The 20,664-nt window shown below is 45.6% G+C and overlaps 1 protein-coding gene across 1 annotated transcript; it reads right to left on the reverse strand.

The window, feature by feature from the left end:
* Positions 1-1,749: 1,749 nt before the first annotated feature.
* LOC109200011 (protein NLRC3-like) lies at positions 1,750-14,142 on the reverse strand. The gene is made up of 6 exons (XM_025905271.1): positions 14,129-14,142; positions 13,920-14,060; positions 11,674-11,815; positions 9,769-11,042; positions 1,912-2,079; positions 1,750-1,819 (listed from the first exon to the last, which is right to left on the reverse strand). Exons 1-6 carry the CDS (start codon positions 14,140-14,142, stop codon positions 1,750-1,752), a joined length of 1,809 nt encoding a protein of 602 aa, XP_025761056.1.
* Between the last annotated feature and the right edge of the window lie 6,522 nt (positions 14,143-20,664).

Raw genomic sequence — 20,664 nt, forward strand, 5'->3', positions numbered from 1 at the left:
GAATCAAATGGTCAGACAAAAGAGGGTTATGAGGAAATATGATGAAATGTTGTGTATTAGCAGCAAGTTATTGAATCATTTTCCTCACAAACCAAACAAAATGATTGACAAACATGTTTTTACAAACTCAGTGTTGGACTTGGATCAGCAGGATAACCTGATGTTTAAAGTCATTTTAGTCTCGCTGTATGAGAGTCGAGTTATTACTCAGTATTTATGGATGATGTTCTTTCAGTGTTGCACTTTGTAGACAGTCCCTGAGCCTCACAGCCAGCTGCACATAGAGACCAGTGTTGTTAGTCAATGTGGGATTAATCCAGTCAGAAAGGATGAGAATAATCACAGAAGTACCCTGGGTAAAGATGAAGCACAAACTGCCTAGGCCAGGGGTGTCGAACTCCAGGCCTCGAGGGCCGGTGTCCTGCACATTTTAGATATAACCCTGGGTCAACACACCTGAATCAAGCGATCAGTTGATTACCAGGCCTCTGGAGAACTTCAAGACATATTGAGGAGGTAATTTAGCCATTTAAATCAGCTGTGTTGGATCAAGGAAACATCTAAATCCTGCAGGACACCGGCCCTTGAGGCCTGGAGTTCGAAACCTGTGGCCTAGGCTGTTAGTCTCTCCCTAAATCAGCTACAGAAACAATAAAATAGGCAGTTATGGTTCCACATCTGATCCAGAACAGAATGACATTAAAGTGATGTGATTACATGGAACTGGCAGCACTAATGTCAGCCATCATGTCCCACCTTCACTGGAAGCCATCTTTGGCTTTGTCAAACTCTGCAGGAAATATCCCAAAACTGCCATTTCTCATTGTACAACTTCAACAACTGCACATGAATTATACTTCATACACAGACCCACAGTCTCTGATTGCTCTGAAATCTCACTAACAGCCAATAGAAATAAAGAAAAGTCCAGACTGACAGTCTCTGTCAGGTTAGGCCGTGAACTGCTCACGCTGCGTTCAAGTGCATCACAAACTATTGGAATTGGCTCCAACCTTGTGAAGCAGACTTCCTACCAGCTGCTGTTTTGAACATTTGCTCATTTCCTCATGAACTGTATTAAACTCTGTAAATGAACTGAGAACTATTTCTACATTTGAAACTATGGATTCATTTTCCCATTCACTTCTGTACGTTAGTGTATAAATGAATGTTACACTGGGCTCCATGGAAACACTTGGACTGGTCTCAGCTGCCTTCTTTCTGTAGTCAGTCCAACAGAGTCCTTTCTCTTCTCCAGCTTCTGTTTGAAATCCTCTCACAGAGCCTGAGTCCTGCTTTGTTGTCATGTTTGGGCCTGTGTTAGGCTGCTCTATGTTCCTCTACTTTAACACACACCTCACCACAGCAGCTGTGTGGGTCGTCTCTGTATCAGCCATATCAGCTTCTGATACCACAAACATCATCACAGCTCCTAACTTCACCTTTATTAGCTTTGACAGTCATGTCTTTCTTTTCTCTCTCTCTGTTTCCACACAAGCTCAAAGTCTCTGCAGCCTGTTTTTATCTGCTATCATCAGATCTTCATCATCCTCATTCACATCCCTCACACACTCTACAGCCTCATCAGCACTGACTTCATCTTCACTGACTGATGGAGCACAACATGAACCTGTGGAGGCTGAAAAACTGTCCTGTCAAACATCTCCCCGTCACCACTTCTGTCAGCCTGTAAATGAACCCTGCTCAAGTCTGCCACTTCTGTTTGGAGCCAAAAGGAAAAACTGTTGTTCAGTCGTTTGGAAAGACACAACATTTCTGAAAGCACTCAAACTTCTTCACATTTGTCTTCAGACACATCCTGAACATTTAGGAACAAAATATAGTTTGAAACATCAAAGATCTGAAATACAGAAAAACAACAACAGCTGCAGTCAGTGAACTCACCTCAGAGTCTCCAGCCGACAGTTTGGACTCTCCAGTCCAGCACACAGAAGCTTCACTGCTGAATCCTGCAGGTTGTTCTTACTCATGTCCAGCTCTGTCAGATGGGAGGGGTTGGACTTCAGAGCTGAGGCCACAACTTCACAGTGAGACTCTGAGAGTCCACACTGAGTCAGTCTGTGATGATAGAAAATATAAAATGTGTTATTATAAAAGCAGAAAATCTGCATTATAAACACAGTTTCCTGTTTTTAATCTGATTCCAGAACATTTTGAATGAGTTCAGCTCAGTGAAGAGTTCCAGCTGCAAAGATGATCTCTGTTTGCTACCTGCTGTCAGGTACGACTGTTCACGTCCACACGCAGGAAAAACCCGCTGACTGTTACCAAACGGAGCAGAAATCTCATCACTGGACAATAATGATGAATGAACTCAGAGCTGCTGATATCAGATCTGATTTCAGGGGAACTAAACACAGAAATGATTGGCTCATTGTCATGGTCCTGGGTCATGCGACCCAGTGTTTTGAGTTTTAGTTTATTTGGATGTTTATTGTTTGTTTTAGGTTAAGTTATTCCAGCTCATTTGTAATTATATTACCCTTGTGTTTAGTCTCTCTTGCTCTTCATGTGTGTTATGTCGGTGTGTCTTATGTTGTCAAGTTCTTGTAGTTATTTCTGCCATCTTCCCCTGTACTCGGTCTCCCTGGTTCCGTGTCTACGTGTCATGTTTCATGTCTATGCAGTGATGTTAAGTTCATGCCATGTTTCATTTCCATGTCTGTGTGTTTCCTGTTTTAATTTGGAAGAGTCTGGTGTTCTTTGTTCATTGTAGTTAGTGTTACTCTCCCCTGTATTGTCATTATGTTCCATTCTAGTCAGCTGTGTTCTCATGTGTCTCCACTTCCCCTGATCGCCTCATGTGTGTATTTAGTCCTCAGTCTTGCTGTGTTCAGTGTCGCGTCGTCTGTGTTCCCACCTCCATGTTTCCACGGTCAGTCTTTGCAGTTATCATCATAGTCTCTGAGTCTTCTTAGTTTGTCACAGTATTAGTTTTCCCAGTTTAGTTATAGTCTAGTTTGGTCACTCTTTCCCTGCTTTGTTTGTACACTTTGTCTCAGCCATAATAAAGGCTCGCTTTCTGTTAAATTCACTCCCGTCTACTAACTTGTGTACGCACCTGGGTCCATCACACACACCACCGCACGGCCTGTTCTCCACAGACCGTGACAGTACGACGCGACCATGCCGGACCCAGCGACACAACAGACGAGGATCATCCGGACAGTGGAGTCACTATGCGACAAGTGGCTGCACTGTTCCAGAGAGGAGGAACGGGAAGAGTTGGCCCGCCAAGTAGGAGTGTGCGTGTCCGTGTTCCCCTGGTTATGGGAGACGCTGCACCCCCTCATCAGTGACTTTCTCGTCTCCACTCTCCGACTCTGCCCGCAGCAGCAGCTGCCCGGTGTGCGTGAATCGTCACCAGAGCCATGCAGTTGCATTGTTACCCCGCTGCCTCGCGAGCCAGAAGCAGTCAGAGTCGGAACAGTGAGGCTCACTGCCGACACACCGTCGGTTCACGCTTCGTCGGCTTCCGCATCTTCGCCATCGCCTGACTGCACTACGCGGCGTACGGAGATGCCAGAGGCTATTGACTTCGGTGAGGAAGAGAAGCAGCAGGTGTTACGGGCGTATCGCGAGGACGAGCTCCGTTGGAAGCCCTGGCTCATCTCCGAGGAGGAGCTCTCGCCAGCCGCCCCGTCTCGGACCTGCCGCCCACCCTCGCCGCCTCGATCGGACTGCTGGTCTCCGGCTTCCTACCTTGCACGGGTGTGGTCGGAGGACGAGGAGCTGGTCGCCGTGGAAAGTCAAGTTTTATCCACGGCCGCTTCAAGGAGGAAGCGGCGTTCACGCCGCCGTCGCGCATCGCTACGGCCTGTTTTGCCCTCCACTGAGCAACACGAGGATATTGTGGAGGGCACGGATTTCGACCTCGAGGAGCGGCAGCGCGCCGCATGCGCGCAACTAGAGGAAGAGCTCCGGTGGGAGCCGTGGCTCGCTCCTAACTACGAAGAGATATTCCGCGGAACTCGCCTGGCTCTCGGGGGTCCCGTGAGCTTCCAGGAACTCTCACCTACCGCTCCGTCATCACCCAGTTCCCCAGCCTCTGCGACACCGGCTGGTGCGCATGAGGCGCCGCTGTCTGGTTCGTCGGAAACGACAATCAAGAAGAGACGACGTGCGCGTCACCGTCGCACTGCGCAACGACCGGAGGTGAGTGAATGCAGTCTCTTATCATCAGCCCCCGTTGAAACTTTAGAAGATGAACTAGATTCAAAACTTCAGATTCAAGAGTCAAGGTTAAAAGAGACTCATAGCGTGAAGACGGCTGACTCTAGTACTGAGAATGGTATGGTCAGTTCGTCTGGCTTCTATGAACAAGGAGTAAGACCTACACAGACTGTGAATCCCAGCACTGGAGAGTTTCAGCCTGTGTTCTTGTCTCCCTCACTCGAACAGGAGTTTGACTGTCCAGCCCCTAAGCCAACTGGGGAGTCCCCTGTTTCGTGTGTTTCTGGTAGCGAAAATAAAGAGACTGTTTCAGAATCAGCCAGTGCTAACCTTAGGCTGAGTAATGCACCGCTAACCGAGCCACAGCCAAGAGATTTTGTTTTAAAAATAATCATGGACAAGCCTAGTAACCTTGTAGGAACCTCTGACACCGCACTTAGTTTGGAAAAGACTTCCACAGACCTTAATGTTGATTGTGTGGGGAGTGGGGTAGAAGTGTTTTCTTCTGTGTCATGTAGTGTGCCTGGGGTTCCATCACAGACTGAGTTATCTGGGGCTAACGCCTCCCTTCCTGAGTCTACTCGGCTCACCAATGAGCAACTCGAAGAAGGCCCCTGTGCTTTCATAGCAAGTAAGGCTATTTCGGAGGAGGTAGGTCATGACATAATATATGAAGGGACTGAGTGTGAGATGTGTGATCATGCTTTGCCTGCTGTTCCTATATTCGATGAACTGAAGACTGAAAATGCTGATCATGAACTCACGTTAATCCGCCAAGACGAAAACATAAATGCAGATCATGGTAACCTGGACTGTGTAATGCCACAACATGAATTCTGTCTTCCTGAAGGTAACAAACAGGGCGATTTTGAACTGTTTTGCCCCAACACGATTGCCTCCAATCAGGAGATGGAGGCTGACATCAGGGTTAATGTGACAGCGTTTTCTCCTGTTTCCGTGAACCCATCACTAGATAAGGTTTTGACCTCGAACAATGGTGTTACCACTTATTCACAGCCTGATGTGTCACCTGCTGCAGTTAAGGGTTCAAGTGCTGTTTTACCTGTGTCTGTCTCTCAACTCAATATAGCTATCACTCTGAAGCCACAGATCACTACGGGTGCGGGTTCCAGCAAATGTGTCTGTCCAACATATCACAGTCATGCTACTAACATGCCGTTAGTTAGGTCCATACCCGAGTGTTTAATGTTTGTCCAGGAGCCTCACCCTAATGGTCTAAACCTTGTTTTTGTGGGTGAGGTGGCAATTCTTGTTTTTCGTATGGCTAAACCAGCCCCTCTGAGCCTTACACTGCCATTGATCAGGTCCAACAAGCTTAGGTCGACTCCTCCTGTGACTACAGAGACTGGGCCATTTGCCTTTAAGCCAGTTAAAACTGATGCAGACCCTGAGAACCTAAAGCTGGCTGGCACAGAACTGGTGGTCATTAACACTGCTCCCTTCATGGACTCCTGTGCTAAGATAGTAAGCTCTATAGACTGTTTTTCACCTGCTCTCTCTCCGTGTGGGATTATGCCTCAACAGCCTGTTTTTCCTCGGCCTTTAGTCCAGTTAGCAGCTCAGCTCCCTGTCCAGTTAGCAGCTCAGCTCCCTGTCCAGTTAGCAGCTCAGCTCCCTGTCCAGTTAGCAGCTCAGCTCCCTGTCCAGTTAGCAGCTCAGCTCCCTGTCCAGTTAGCAGCTCATCATGCATCTGCTACTGGATGCCCGGGTGTGCCAGCCCGACACCCCGCAGCATCCCCGCTGCTTCACGCCTCATCCGCTGGAGGGCCCGAGGAGCCCGTCCAGCCTCATGCCACGTCCGCTGGGGGGTCAGGAGAACCACACCAGCCTCATGCCTCGTCCGCTGGAGGGCCCGAGGAGCCCGTCCAGCCTCATGCCACGTCCGCTGGGGGTTCCGGAGAACCGCACCGGCCTCATGCCACGTCCGCTGGAGGGCCCGAGGAGCCCGTCCAGCCTCATGCCACGTCCGCTGGGGTTCAGGAGAACCGCACCGGCCTCATGCCTCGTCCGCTGGAGGGCCCGAGGAGCCCGTCCAGCCTCATGCCACGTCCTCTGGGGGTTCAGGAGAACCGCACCGGCCTCATGCCACGTCCGCTGGAGGGCCCGAGGAGCCCGTCCAGCCTCATGCCACGTCCTCTGGGGGTTCAGGAGAACCGCACCGGCCTCATGCCACGTCCGCTGGAGGGCCCGAGGAGCCCGTCCAGCCTCATGCCACGTCCGCTGGGGGTTCAGGAGAACCGCACCGGCCTCATGCCACGTCCGCTGGAGGGCCCGAGGAGCCCGTCCAGCCTCATGCCACGTCCGCTGGGGGTTCAGGAGAACCGCACCAGCCTCATGCCTCGTCTGCCGGAGGGGCCGAGGAGCCCGTCCGGCCACCACCTGCGGCTCCCTCGCCTGCAGCGTCTACGCCGTCGCCTGGTCCAGCTTCAGCTTCGCCGTCGCCTGGTCCCGCCTCTGCTTCTGCCAAGCCACTCGCCACGTCAGCTGGAGGGTCCGAGGGGCCCGTCCAGCCACCTGCCACGTCCGCAGGAGGGTCCGAGGGGCCCGTCCGGCCTTCGTCGCCTGCAGCGCCACCATCTGCGGCTCCCACGCCGTCACCTGCAGGGCCACCATCTGCAGCCCCCACGCCCTCGCCTGCCTCGCCCTCGCCTGGTCCTGCCTCGTCTGCTGGAGAGTCCAAGCAGCCCGTCCGGCCCCCTGCCTCGTCGGGGCCCGCCAAGCCACGTCCACGGCCGGCGCCTGCCAAGCCGTCAGCTGGCCGGCCTCCTGAACCGCAACGCCGCTGCCTTCCACGTGGCCGGCCTCCCGAACTCGTGAACTGTGGGCTGTTGTATTGCCGCCCTCCAGGCCGGCCCCCTGATGGGAGACGGTATGAACTGTTATGCCCTCGACCTCCGGGTCGACCCCCTGAACTCATGAACTGTGGGCTGTTGTATTGCGGCCCTCCAGGCCGGCCCCCTGACTTATGTTTGGACTTTTGTCATGTGCTCCAGTGTTTTCCTGTCAGCTGTTTTTGTTTCATGTTCTGGGCCCTCCGTCCTGGTCCCCGCCGCCCGCCCGGGCTCGGTGGTCCGTTTTTTTGGTTTAGGGCTGTCTGGAGCCAGCCCTTGGAGGGGGGGTGGTGTCATGGTCCTGGGTCATGCGACCCAGTGTTTTGAGTTTTAGTTTATTTGGATGTTTATTGTTTGTTTTAGGTTAAGTTATTCCAGCTCATTTGTAATTATATTACCCTTGTGTTTAGTCTCTCTTGCTCTTCATGTGTGTTATGTCGGTGTGTCTTATGTTGTCAAGTTCTTGTAGTTATTTCTGCCATCTTCCCCTGTACTCGGTCTCCCTGGTTCCGTGTCTACGTGTCATGTTTCATGTCTATGCAGTGATGTTAAGTTCATGCCATGTTTCATTTCCATGTCTGTGTGTTTCCTGTTTTAATTTGGAAGAGTCTGGTGTTCTTTGTTCATTGTAGTTAGTGTTACTCTCCCCTGTATTGTCATTATGTTCCATTCTAGTCAGCTGTGTTCTCATGTGTCTCCACTTCCCCTGATCGCCTCATGTGTGTATTTAGTCCTCAGTCTTGCTGTGTTCAGTGTCGCGTCGTCTGTGTTCCCACCTCCATGTTTCCACGGTCAGTCTTTGCAGTTATCATCATAGTCTCTGAGTCTTCTTAGTTTGTCACAGTATTAGTTTTCCCAGTTTAGTTATAGTCTAGTTTGGTCACTCTTTCCCTGCTTTGTTTGTACACTTTGTCTCAGCCATAATAAAGGCTCGCTTTCTGTTAAATTCACTCCCGTCTACTAACTTGTGTACGCACCTGGGTCCATCACACACACCACCGCACGGCCTGTTCTCCACAGACCGTGACACTCATTTTAGCTTTCTGAGCCATTATCTGCTGGTGTGTCGCTAGTTGGCAGAAAATGATTTGAATTCCTTTTCAGGGCTTCAGTGTTTATGAGTCCAGATCCAGGTGACAGCAAGTCAAAATGATGTTACCTGTCTGTGTCCAGCAGCAGCCTGTATTCACTTTGAATATTGTTATAACCTGACATGGATCAGTTTGTCTTTGATTGGTTTGTAAATGTCACTGTTTCCATTGGACCTGAGTGACGGTACAAAGACAGAGAGGGAGAAAAAGGAGAGAGAGGATGGAGACAGCAAAGAGAGAGCAAACACAGACAGGTGAGAGTGGACAGGTAACCAAGGTCAGCAACCAATCAGAGAGCTTCTGTTTGACCCACAGTCACTGATGATGACTGCACATAACCAAGCAGTGTGTTACTCTGATATCAAATATGGATCCTGCTCTTATAATAATGATCATCAGATGATATTATTGTGTTATTTTGTAGCTGAATACGATGTTTGTGTGATTATCAGTGAAAGAAGCAGTGAGGAGGATGGAGAGAGAGAGAGGACAGAGGGTGAAGTTAGAAACGCTAAAAGGATTTTTCATGGATTTCATGGATGATTTGAGTGATTTCCAGCAGGACACTGAAACATGTCAGTGGACGTCCTAAAGAACATATTCACTGATATGAAACGTGTCATTGAACAGGATTAATATCAGTGGAAACATGGTGGAAACAGCTGTGACTGCATGGATGTGACACACTTCAAATCTGTTCTCCACTCTTGGATTTGGGATCCATGGAGCTGCTGCTGAGTCTGTACAATAAAGGATGGTGTGGAAGGTTGCAGCGTACGGACACAAACACTTTGTGGTTACAACATGAACCTCCCACCGTCTGTAAAGCACTGATGACATCATGACGTTTGCCAGGAAGTGAGCTCGGGGATGTAAACAGCAGCCAGAAACACAGCAGTGAATTCCATCAGCAGAAAACAGGGACGACATTTCAGCAGCAACAACTAAACACTGAACAATCAGCTCTGTGATTAATGAGGACATGAAGTCAGACATTAGGAGCAGCAGCAGGAATGAGAGTGAATCCATGAGCTGCTGTGACATCAGCTCACAGATTGGACACATGTTCAGTCCAGATGTCAGCAGTGTGGGCAGTAAGAGAGCACAGCTGGTTCACCTCTGAGCCTCACTCTGACCCACAGCACTGTCACTCATCAGGACATCACACTTTAATCACACTAAACCAGAGTCTTCCTCAGCACCTTCATCCTCACTCACCATGTTTATGCCACTAAACTCTGTGTCTGTAGTTCTGTCTGTAGTCAGAGGAGAAGCTCAGACGGTGACTGCTCTGGATATTTGTCTCTGTTTGTAACATCAGAGTTCACTTCACTACAAAGAAGTTCTTCATAGATTCTTATTTCTGTCTCTCTAACAGCAGCGTCTGAATGACCAACAACAGCAGCAAGTTTAAAATACTGCCCCCTAATGACACAACACAGGTACTACATGTAGATGTGAGTCTACAACACACAGCGTACGACTACCAATGCAGGATCATGCTGAGTGCACACACACATTTTATCTGAGAAACTCAAACTAATGAGAATCGTTTAGTGCTGTGTATATCTGAAGAACTAAACTACTGATCTACACTAATTAATGCTGTTAATGATCACATCTGGACTCACTGAGCCTTTCTGCAGTTCCTCACAGCTGGAATCAGTCTCAGTCGTCCCCACTCTGATGTGTTGTATTTCAGCAGGTCCAACTCATCCAGAACCTCCTCTGACATCTGCAACATGAAGGCCAGAGCTGAGCACTGGATCTCAGAGAGTTTATTCTCTGACTTCAGGAACTTTTGGATCTCCTGAAATAATGAGAGGTCGTTCATCTCCATCAGACAGTGGAAGATGTTGATGCTTCTGTCAGGAGAGATTTCATCACTGTTCATCTTCTTCAGGTTGTTGATGACTCTCTGGATGGTTTTTGGACTGATCTCTGTCTGACCCAGCAGACCTCCTAAGAGTCTCTGGTTGGACTCCAGACAGAGGCCATGAAGGAAGCGAACAAACAGGTCCAGGTGGCCATTTTTACTCTGGAGGGATTTTCTCATGACTTGCTTCAGAAAATCATCCAACGATGACTCTTTATATTTTTTCCCAAAGAAGTCCTTCAGCACCTTTTTCCTCCTGTTGGTGAAACAGTGGAACCTGTAGACTGCAGCCAGAAACTCCTGAATGCTCAGATGAACAAAGCAGTAGACTGGATTCTGGAAGATCACACACTCTCTTTTGAAGATCTCTGTACAAACTCCTGAGTACACCGAGGCCTCTGTCACATCCAGACCACACTGCTCCAGGTCTTCTTGGTAGAACATGATGTTTCCTTTCTCCAGATGTTCAAACGCCAGCCTCCCCAGCTTCAGAAGAACTTCCCTGTCAGCCTCCGTCAGCTCCTGTGGACTCGTCTCATGTCCCTCATGGTACTTGTTCTTCTTCCTCTTTGTCTGAACCAGCAGGAAGTGTGAGTACATGTCAGTCAGGGTCTTGGGCAGCTCTCCTCTCTGCTCTGTAGTCAACATGTGCTCCAGAACTGTAGCAGTGATCCAGCAGAAGACTGGGATACTACACATGATGTGGAGGCTCCTGGATGTCTTCATGTGGGAGATGATTCTGCTGGACAGCTCTTCATCGCTGAATCTCCTCCTGAAGTACTCCTCCTTCTGGGCGTCAGTGAAGCCTCGTGCTTCTGTTAGCCTGTCGACACATGTAGGAGGGATCTGATTGGCTGCTGCGGGTCGGGAAGTTATCCAGACGAGAGCCGAGGGAAGCAGATTCCCCTGGATGAGGTTTGTCAGCAGCTGGCTGACTGATGACTTCTGTGTGACATCAGACAGCAGCTTCCTGTTGGTGAAATCCAATGAAAGTCTGCTTTCATCCAGGCCGTCAAAGATGAACAAAAGCTGAGAGACAGCCAGCTTCTCTGCTGTGACCTTCTGTAATGTTGGATGGAAAACATGGAGCAGCTCCAGAAGACTGTACTGCTCATCTCTGATCAGGTTCAGCTCCCTGAATGAAAGCAGAACCACCACACTGACATGTTGGTTCTCCAAGCCCTCTGCCCAGTCCAGAGTGAACTTCTGCACTGAGAAGGTTTTTCCAACACCAGCCACGCCGTTGGTCAGAACCACTCTGATGGGTCTCTGTTGTCCAGGGAAGGCTTTAAAGATGTCCTGGCACCTGATTGGAGCGTCATGGAGGACGTCCGTCTTGGAAGCTGTCTCCAGCTGCCTCACCTCATGTTGGGTATGAACCTCTTCACTCTGTCCCTCTGTGATGTAGAGCTCAGTGTAGATCCTGTTGAGGAGGGTTCTACTTCCTGTTTCATCACTTCCTTCAGTCACACGTTCACATCTCCTCCTCAGACTGATCTTATGTTCATCTAAAACCTCCTGCAGACCAACATCTGCTGAAAGAAAGAAAAACAGAAAGAAAACTCTTCAATGTCTGAACAACAACAAGAAGTCCAGTTTTCAGAAATGAGTCCATCAGCAGACAGATGTTCAGTCTTACTTTGTACACAGCTGCTCTGACTGGCTGTCTGCAGTCCAGCTCTGGTTCTGGATCTTTCTCCACACTGGGGACAGGACGAGTCTCCTGATGAAGCAGACTGGTCCCAGTATGAGCAGATGCACTGTCTGCAGAACCAGTGTCCACAGCTGGTAGAGACTGGATCCTTCAGGACGTCCTGACACAAAGCACAGCAGGACAGCTGCTCCTCCTCACAAACACCACTCCTCTTCCTCTCTCTGTGAACACATTTCTTCATTACTAAAATCGTTTACTGACTGTTGCTAAAAATATTCAAATGTAAAAGATGGTGCAGAAGTTCTGATGGTTTAGATTAGAAATACGTGAAACATTGCTGACAGAATCTGCTGTGACGACTTTGTGCAGCAGCTCTAAACATTTCTGTACCTGCTGATCGTTCCCGTCAGTTTGAAGCTTCTAAAACATCTTCTTACTTTTCTTTGACGTTCTTTGTAACAACGACTTGTTTGCTTTGCGTCTGTCTTACTTTCTTCTGATACTTACTTCATATACACAATATCCTCGTGAGAACCAGCCTATTTATGTCCTCTGTAAAGGACATTTGTTTTCAGTCTATATCTTTTGAGTTATTTGAGCTACCCTACTAAGTCCTGATTTGATAAATAGGGGACATCCTGGGCTTTCCATTGATATCTAATGTTTGGTGGCCTCTTTGAGCTCTAAATAGGCAGGAAATCACAAGAAAAGTTTAATGGGAAGATTCTTCTGGCCTCAGTTTTCAGGAGGATACTGCCAACAGGATTCACTCACCATCCAAAACACTAAACTCAGGTGTTCCTGTCTCTTCGATGACCGTATATGTACCAAATCAGCACCTGGGCATGCAGACTGCTTCTACAAACATCTGTGAAAGGCTCGCTCTCAGGAGCTCAGTGAAGTCCAGCGTGGTGCTGTGACAGGATGCTACCAGTGCATCAAGTCCAGCTGTGAAATGACCTCACTACTAAATGTTCCACAGTCAGCTGTTAGTGGGATTATAACAGAGTGGAAGTGACTGGGAACGACAGCAGCTCAGCCATGAAGTGGAAAACACAGAGTGGGGTCAGTGGATGATGAAGTGCAGAGTTTCTGCAGAGCCAATCAGGACTTCATTTGGCCTTCAGATGAGCTGATGAACAGAGCTTCATTAAATCGGTTTCCATGGCGACTAGCTGCATCCAAGCCTTACATCACCAAGCACAATGGTGCAGTGTAGTGATGTGTCGGTCGCGAACGAAACGGCTCTTAGAGCCGACTCTTTGAAGTGAACGACGTGAGCCGGCTCCTTATTGGGAGCCGTGTTTTTTTTTTTTCTTTCTCTCACCCTCTCTCTCTCTCTCTCTCCCTCGCACTTTTTGGTTTGGTGGTTGCCAGGGCAACAGTACTTGTATGACAACATTGCACCCAAAAAATAAAGTTGTCATCAACACTTGGGTGTTATATTAAATGCTGTGGCTGTGGATGCTACTCAAGTTTACATGTGTGTGAAGGCAGACGAGTCAGTACTTTTGGTAATACAGTGTAAAGTTGCACTGATTGATTTCCATGAACAGCACTGTGGTTCAGTGTTGTCCTGATGGAGTAACAGCAGCCAGTATGATCCAGGCTTTAGCTGCTGGGTCTCTGTGTGACCTCTCAGACTGTTTAACAGATCAGACACAAAGAGAATCAGAGCAGCTCTTTAAAGACAAACATGAACCCACTCAGGTCACACTTTCCCCACAGATATGAGCATCACTGTCCTCAAACAGCAAATGACCAAGTCTAACATTTGGATCTTTTCTCTTTCATTGTTTTCTTTTTAATGAATCTTTGTAACAATCTGAGGATGTTTCAGGTCAGATTTATCCAGGAAACACAAACATGTAAAGGAGTCATCACAGCTCTCTGACCTCGTTGGTCCAGGTTCACCACTGAAGGCTGGAGGTTGACCTTTGGACCGTTCACTCCTCACAGACGGACAGCTGGACCCTGCAGACTGTGACCTCTGACCTCTGCAGACACAAACATGATTGAAGCAGCTGTGATCACACAGACTGCAGATGATGCAGCTGTTTCCTGTCAGTAACATCCTCTTAGATTAGAGTTCAGCTTTTTACAGGAAAACTGGACAAAACTGATTTGTGTTACAAATTCAGTTTCATTTCCTCTCAGCTCACAAACACAGTCAGACAATCAACCAGAATCAACACTGATTATAATGTCAGTGCAGAATTGTTTCTGTTACTCAGTGAGTTCAGCTCTCTGACCTCGTTGGTCCAGGTTCATTACTGAAGTCTGGATTTTGACCTTTGGACCGGTCACTCCTCACAGACGGACAGCTGGATCCTGCAGACTCAGCTCTGTCCTCCTCTTCCTCCATCATCATCTTCTTGTGGACTTCAGCCAGTCTGAGAGATAAACCACAAACACACAGTGAGTTCACATTAACAGGAGTAACTGAGTTACAGTCGCTGACCTCTGACCTGTCATGTAACCTAGAAACCAGGTCACATGATCCACATCATCAATCACAGAAACCTGATCTCACCTGCTGACTCTGACATTTAAGACCTTCCAGCAACAAAGCACAAAAAGCAGAAACTGACAGAACATTAGGAACAGCTCTGAGTCTACCTTTCCGAGTTACTTCACCCTTATATTCCTTCACGGACCCTCAGATCAGCTGACCAGCTGCTGTTGATTGTCCCAAAATCAAGGCTCAAATGCAGAGGAGAGCGAGCCTTTTCAGTTATGGCCCCAAAACTTTGGAATACGCTGCCTTTAAATATTAGACGGGCATCTTCGTTTCCTGTTTTTAAAACGCTTTTGAAAACACACCTTTTTTCGATAGCGTTCAGACTGGCGTGAGTTGATATTTGTATATGTTGTGTTGACATTGATAGTTTATGTGTTTTATTATGTTTTATGTAAGTGTCAGTGGTTTTATCTTGTCTTACACTGTGTTTTTGTACAGCACTTTGGGAAAACCTTTTGTTTTTAAATGTGCTATATAAATAAATTGGATTTGGATTTGGATTTGATACAGTGAAGCGAGATCGATCAACTGTAGACCAGACAACAAATGACGGAGGCCCAGAAAAGTGCAATCAAACGATGAGTTTATTGACAACGGAGAACAACCGTCAGCATATGGCTTATTTGCTCTGACAAAAATACACTGAGTTCTGGTTTTATAGCATAGAGGATGACACCCCCACATACACGTCAATACAGGTCAAAAATACATTATGTCCAGTCATTGTTTACAGACAAGGGTACATCTTGTACATCTCTAATAACTATGAACAGACATATAACTTCTCTTTTTGATAACACCTTCCTTTTAAGGTAATAACTTCAAGCTTCAGGGCCTCTAAGGGCTAATAATGGACCCTCGTCCTCAATCACTAAGTAGACAGAATTGCAGCAGGTCTCAAATAAGAAGCAGAAGACACTTGGGCCTTCGCTCAGGCCTGCTACTAGATTAATATGTGTATTGTAAGCATGCATGCAATTAACCTGCTATGTTCTCATCTTCCCTCAACATGTATCACCTGGACACTCTCACCAGTGAAGCTTAAAACCCTCTTGGATAGAACATCAACTCTAAACAAGCACAGTTATGCATTGTGTATAGAATGAACTCTACCTGTGAATAGAATGAATGTGATGACAAACATATTCAATGCAATATGAACCCTGTAAACAATATTACTGATAAAATAATACTGTAGAACATGTTATTAATGCATTTATCATAAGGCAGAGTATATGGCAGCAATAAAAGAATCTCTAAATCCCAACAACAGTCAGCTCTCTGCAAACTCCGACCTGAGGATGAATTAAAGCACTTTTATGGGCTCTCATACACTTTTAGGATCACGTGATGTTCACACATGATATCTGTGACTGTCCTAGTGAACTTCATGTTGATGCAGATCTCAGCTCCACATCAGCTCTGCTGAATAATCTAAAGTTTCTCTGACATCAGGAATCAGATGCTTCCATGAACACACCTCCATGTTTCTGTTTCTCTGACACACTGAATTCAAACAGTCTGAGGAAACAAGGATGAACTTAAAACTCCTGCAGGCTCTGACTTTAATACTGGAGACGCATGAATCGCATGGTTAATCCACATTTGGACTGTTTCATCTCCTCAGTTTGAATTGAAGATGTTTAATCATGAGTGAAACTAACACATCAGCTGACAGCTGTAATCAGCATCAATCAGCTGTCATTTCACATGCAGCTCAAACTCTTCTTTGCTGAATTGGAGAACTTCATTTCTGTGACTGTGTGAAACTCTGATCCACAGCAGAAGAGTTCATCTGATGTCCACATGAAGTGGATCCACAGTGAAGCTTCTCAGTGTAGAAACACTTTGGAGACCTGATCATTGTCTCCATGCTGTCCTGACTCAGATCATTTTCTTGTTGCTTAGTTTTAGCTGTTTCCCCATTGCACTGTCATTTGTGACAAGTGGAATAATACCACATAAACACTGTTACAACTGCACACGTTTAAATCTTGGTTTGTAACAGCACACACACTCATCAGACTTTTTTCTGATCTAACCAATCAGATCATTGCATTTGGCAACCGCTGTGGCACATGTGGCACTCATAGCTCAAATCAAACGCCTGTATTAAATATTCAACAACATGGAAATAGTAAAAAATGCTGTTTTACTCGGACACACAGCTGGAGCTGCTCCGGCTCACTCAGCGGTCTGAAAGGATTCCTCTGCCTCCTCAGATGTGATCCCAACTCTGCTAACAAGAGTTCAAACTAAAGTAAACTAAAGTAAATTAATCTAAACTCCTAACCGTCATCCTGAAACAAGAGCCAAAGCTTCAACTCCTGGATCTAACTCTGATATCCTCCCTGTTGCTGCTCTGAGAACCAGAATCTCTCTTTCTTTCTTTTCTCCTTCAGGAACATCAGGAGCAGCTCATCATCGCTTCATCTCAGTTTGTTTCACAGTCCAATTTCTGAGGAGGACTTTTCCATAAAAACGTGTTTCTGTGTTTCTAGGTTACACGATCAGTTCAGTTCTGTAAAATTCTGAATTTCATGTCGTTTTCATGCAACGTGCTGAGTGTGTAACTTTAACTTTCGATCCGAGGCTACCGAACAAACATCTGGGACAGAGCCTCAAACACCGAGACTAACGAAAAACGTTTTTTTCTCTTTTAAAATCAAAGCGACAGCAGAGCGACAGATACAGAAACGTCCTTACAAACCAAATATTCATAGCATTTTTCTGTTTGTGGCAGAAACATCTGTTTCATGTGCAGCGGCCTCACTCAGGGTGCGGTCGGCCTCGTTGGTCCAGCTGTGAGTCCATTAATGTGAACTATGGCGTGGCAGATTTGTGCTGTTTGTGCTCAAAGTAAGAAAGTAAAAGTAACTCGTTTCTACCACCTGTTTTGGTTCAAAGCTCACTGAACTTTGTGCTACAAAGAAAATTAAATCAAATTTGACGGGGTAGGGACTAATCAGTGCAAGGGCGTCGATTTGGCATGGACGGAGGGGACATGTCCCCACCAATAATTTGATCGCTTCTTGTAAAAAAAAAAAAAAGATCTGTCAGCGTCTCAGTCACCCAGCGGTGCAGAAAGAGTTAAATTACGTTCTCTACTGGAGTCCAACCTCATGTGACAAATATTGCCAATGTGATTGGCTGAGCCTTTCAAGGAGCTCTGTTTAGTTTCAGCAGCGGCAAACCTGCGCTGCGAGGAGGACGGTAGCAAAGAGGAAGAACGTGCATATAAGAAAGTATTTTTCAAAGAAACCTGTAAGTCACTTAAAGCCAAGCTCACTCATAAAATGTGTCCGTCATGATAACGTTACAGGCTATCAGTCTAAAATTGTGTGTAACCATGAATGATGTGTTTTGGACACTAACTGCACAACAGGCAGCTCTATTAGTTCTCTCAGTCTCAGAGCAACATTTCTAATTTTGATTGAAAATGTCAGAAAAGATGGCAGCCTTGAGCAAGCCAGGATATTAGTTTACAGAGGCTGTTAAAATTATACGTTAAAATGTTGGTGACACAATAATTTCATCTTAATGGCACTGACATATTCATAGGGTTCATTTCTGAGACAAAATATCATGAGGTAGTCATGATTTTGCAAATATTCCACCTTGTAGTGCAGTTTGCACTACAATTGTTAGGCTGCTGATGTAAATTGATTGATTAGTGTAGATTTGACAAAGAATCTGAATTGACATGTCTCACTTTTTATATGGCACGAATCAATGTGTTATTTTATCAATATGTCCTAGTGCAGTCAGAGGGGAAAAGCCAGGCACATCAAGCACATAATAATAATTTTGTGGTCATCTTAGATGATTTTTATGGACAAAAACCACCAGTTCATTCAGTGTTCCCTTAGTGCTAATGTATAAGAGAAGTTGGTAACTGAAGTAATCGTGTTAAGATAAGATTACCTTTCGTTTTGTCACAGCAGAAAGTGGACAGTGCAAAGTTATATAGCGAAAATTAGAATACAATAAGAATAATATACTGTACACAACTGTACAGAATAGAATAAAATATACATTAGGATAAAAATAGAATACAAATGTTATATACACCTGAGTAAAAATACAACTAACAACGTCTTATTGCACATGTGTGTGTTTGATCAGCTGCAAAAGTCTTTGTTGTGGAGTCTGACAGCAGTGGGGAGGAAAGACCTGCGAAATCTCTCCGTCCCACATTTAAGTCCTTAAAGTTATATTCTTTTATTGTCTTGACTGTATTTGAAGCTAGTTTTATTTTTGTATGATACCTGATTTATATGGAATATGGCTGAAGTAAACTAAAGTCTAAAATACTTAGTCAGTCATTTGTATAATAGTAATTTAACATTATATAATTCACATATAAAACTATGAATTGTAATTTTAAATGGTTTAATAGCATGTAGAATAGCATATGTAGGCAAGTATATTTCTCCTTTTTTATCAAGAAGCAAAGACGAAAAGGAAAAAAAAAGAAACAGGGCGGGGTGTGGTGGTTGAAACACCCGTCCCCACCAATGCCAAAACCAAATCTACGCCCTTGAATCAGTGTATACTTCTGCCTACTCCTTTTCAAACAAAAGAATGGAATTATATTTTGTAATGATTGTGAATGCACATGTTTGAAATAAAAATGAACTGGACATTAATATAATAATTAATATCAGTAGATGTGAACAAAAACTTTTAATTCTGATTGTTTTCAGCTTGAATCAAACACAGTTCGCCTGCCTCAGTTTTTTGCAGCACGTTTCACAATATGAAAAAAAACAATTTCACATGTACAGACCTGATATCTGATTTAAAAACATGTATGAGATTTACATTTCCAGTTTATCCAACACTAATAAGAAGTCTGTACCTTTAAATGTAAGCTCTCTTATCCCTGTCCTTATCTTTCTTCAGCTCTCTTTTTTTTTGTCTGTTAGTTTGTCAGCTGAAGTTTTTGAGCTGATAAAAATGCTGCATTTGAAATTACCTGCAAAATAAATCCCTGTCCCACTTTTAACCTGCGACTTTGGCACACGTCGTCTGTATTTATGCGACATCTCCTGGTGCTAAATAAAGGAACAGAAGCCTTTCATGTGTTTCTTTTTAGGCTGAGATGTTTGACGGCTCGTAGTGATGTGAAGTAAGAATGCGCCAAAAATGTGTTACACAGACAGTAAGTGTTACGGTCCTGGCCTCTGACCCAGTGTTTATGTGTTCTCTGGGTTCATTAATATTCTTTGATTTAGTGTTAATCATGGTTCTGTTTCCTCCTGTGTACAGTGGTGGTTTTTGATACAGGCGACATGAACCGCAGCTCAGGGCGGCATCGTGGTGGGGGCGGAGTCAATGTTGGCATTGGCAAAAAAAGGTTGCTCCCCCAACATCATGCCAGCACATTTTTGTGATTACATGGGCACCGATCGATTTCCTATCGCTCATTTGCGGGGAGTAAAGCGCCCTCCATTTGTGAAGTACGCCTGCTGCTTGCTGGGGGAGAGGGGCGGGGCGGCGGGGGATTCTCAGCATCTAATAACCAGCTCGCAAAATAAAACTGAATAAAAACAAACCAACAAACACAAAAACTGAAGACATCATGACAGAGACTGGTCATTTGCATCGATGTGTTTTCTAAATTCTATACGAGAAAAGTGAGCGAGGGCCCTCGGTGCTGCTGAAGTCTCACACACAACCTGTCTAAAGGGGGGGGGGGGGGGGGGGGGGTCTGCTTACAAAGAGAGCACATTTCATTCATAATGTTGTCAGTCCAAACATGTTATGTATTAATGATTTGAATCCTGGGTTGTGTGAAATCCCAGAAATAAAAAACCCTAAACAAACTGACTCTGTGCACTGAGGTGTGGGTCTGTTAGGTTGTGTTGTGGTGATTCTCAGGTTGGGGGATTTGTGTTCATACTGGAGAGCAAATTAACAGCAACTGAAGATGGACGAGAAAAGGTCAAAGGTCATCAGGTGCTCAGTTTAGAAAACAGAGAAAAGAAGAAATGTAAGCAGATGTGTGATTGGATAATGGCAGCTGTTATGTATCCTGAAACATTCATTGGTAGGAAAACCTCTGTTTATATTTGTCAGGCACTTTGGCTGTGATAGTAAACAGCAGACAGACACTGATGTGACTTATTGACTCTTTTGGATTGTGCTCAGCATAATATTTATTAGCCATTAATTGAAAGAAGAGCTGTATCGTTGATTTGTCTGCTATTCAACTTAAAAGAACAAAGTAATATATGATATCGACTCATTACATGTAAAGTAAAACATTTCAATCCTTTGGTTTTTATAATTTTATTATAGCTTTTATTATTAGCTATGATTATAGCTTACAGCTTATGAAAACCCAACATTCAAAATCTCTGATGTAGCTTCATGTTTAACTATTGTCTCTGTGTCCCTCACTCTCTCTCTCTCCTGTCTGTCTCCTGCATCTACTCAGTCTGTGTCTTTGTGTGTGTTTCAGTTTTATTCTG

Source organism: Oreochromis niloticus, linkage group LG3 (assembly GCF_001858045.2).
Source record: "Oreochromis niloticus isolate F11D_XX linkage group LG3, O_niloticus_UMD_NMBU, whole genome shotgun sequence".
Classification (NCBI taxonomy): domain Eukaryota; kingdom Metazoa; phylum Chordata; class Actinopteri; order Cichliformes; family Cichlidae; genus Oreochromis; species Oreochromis niloticus.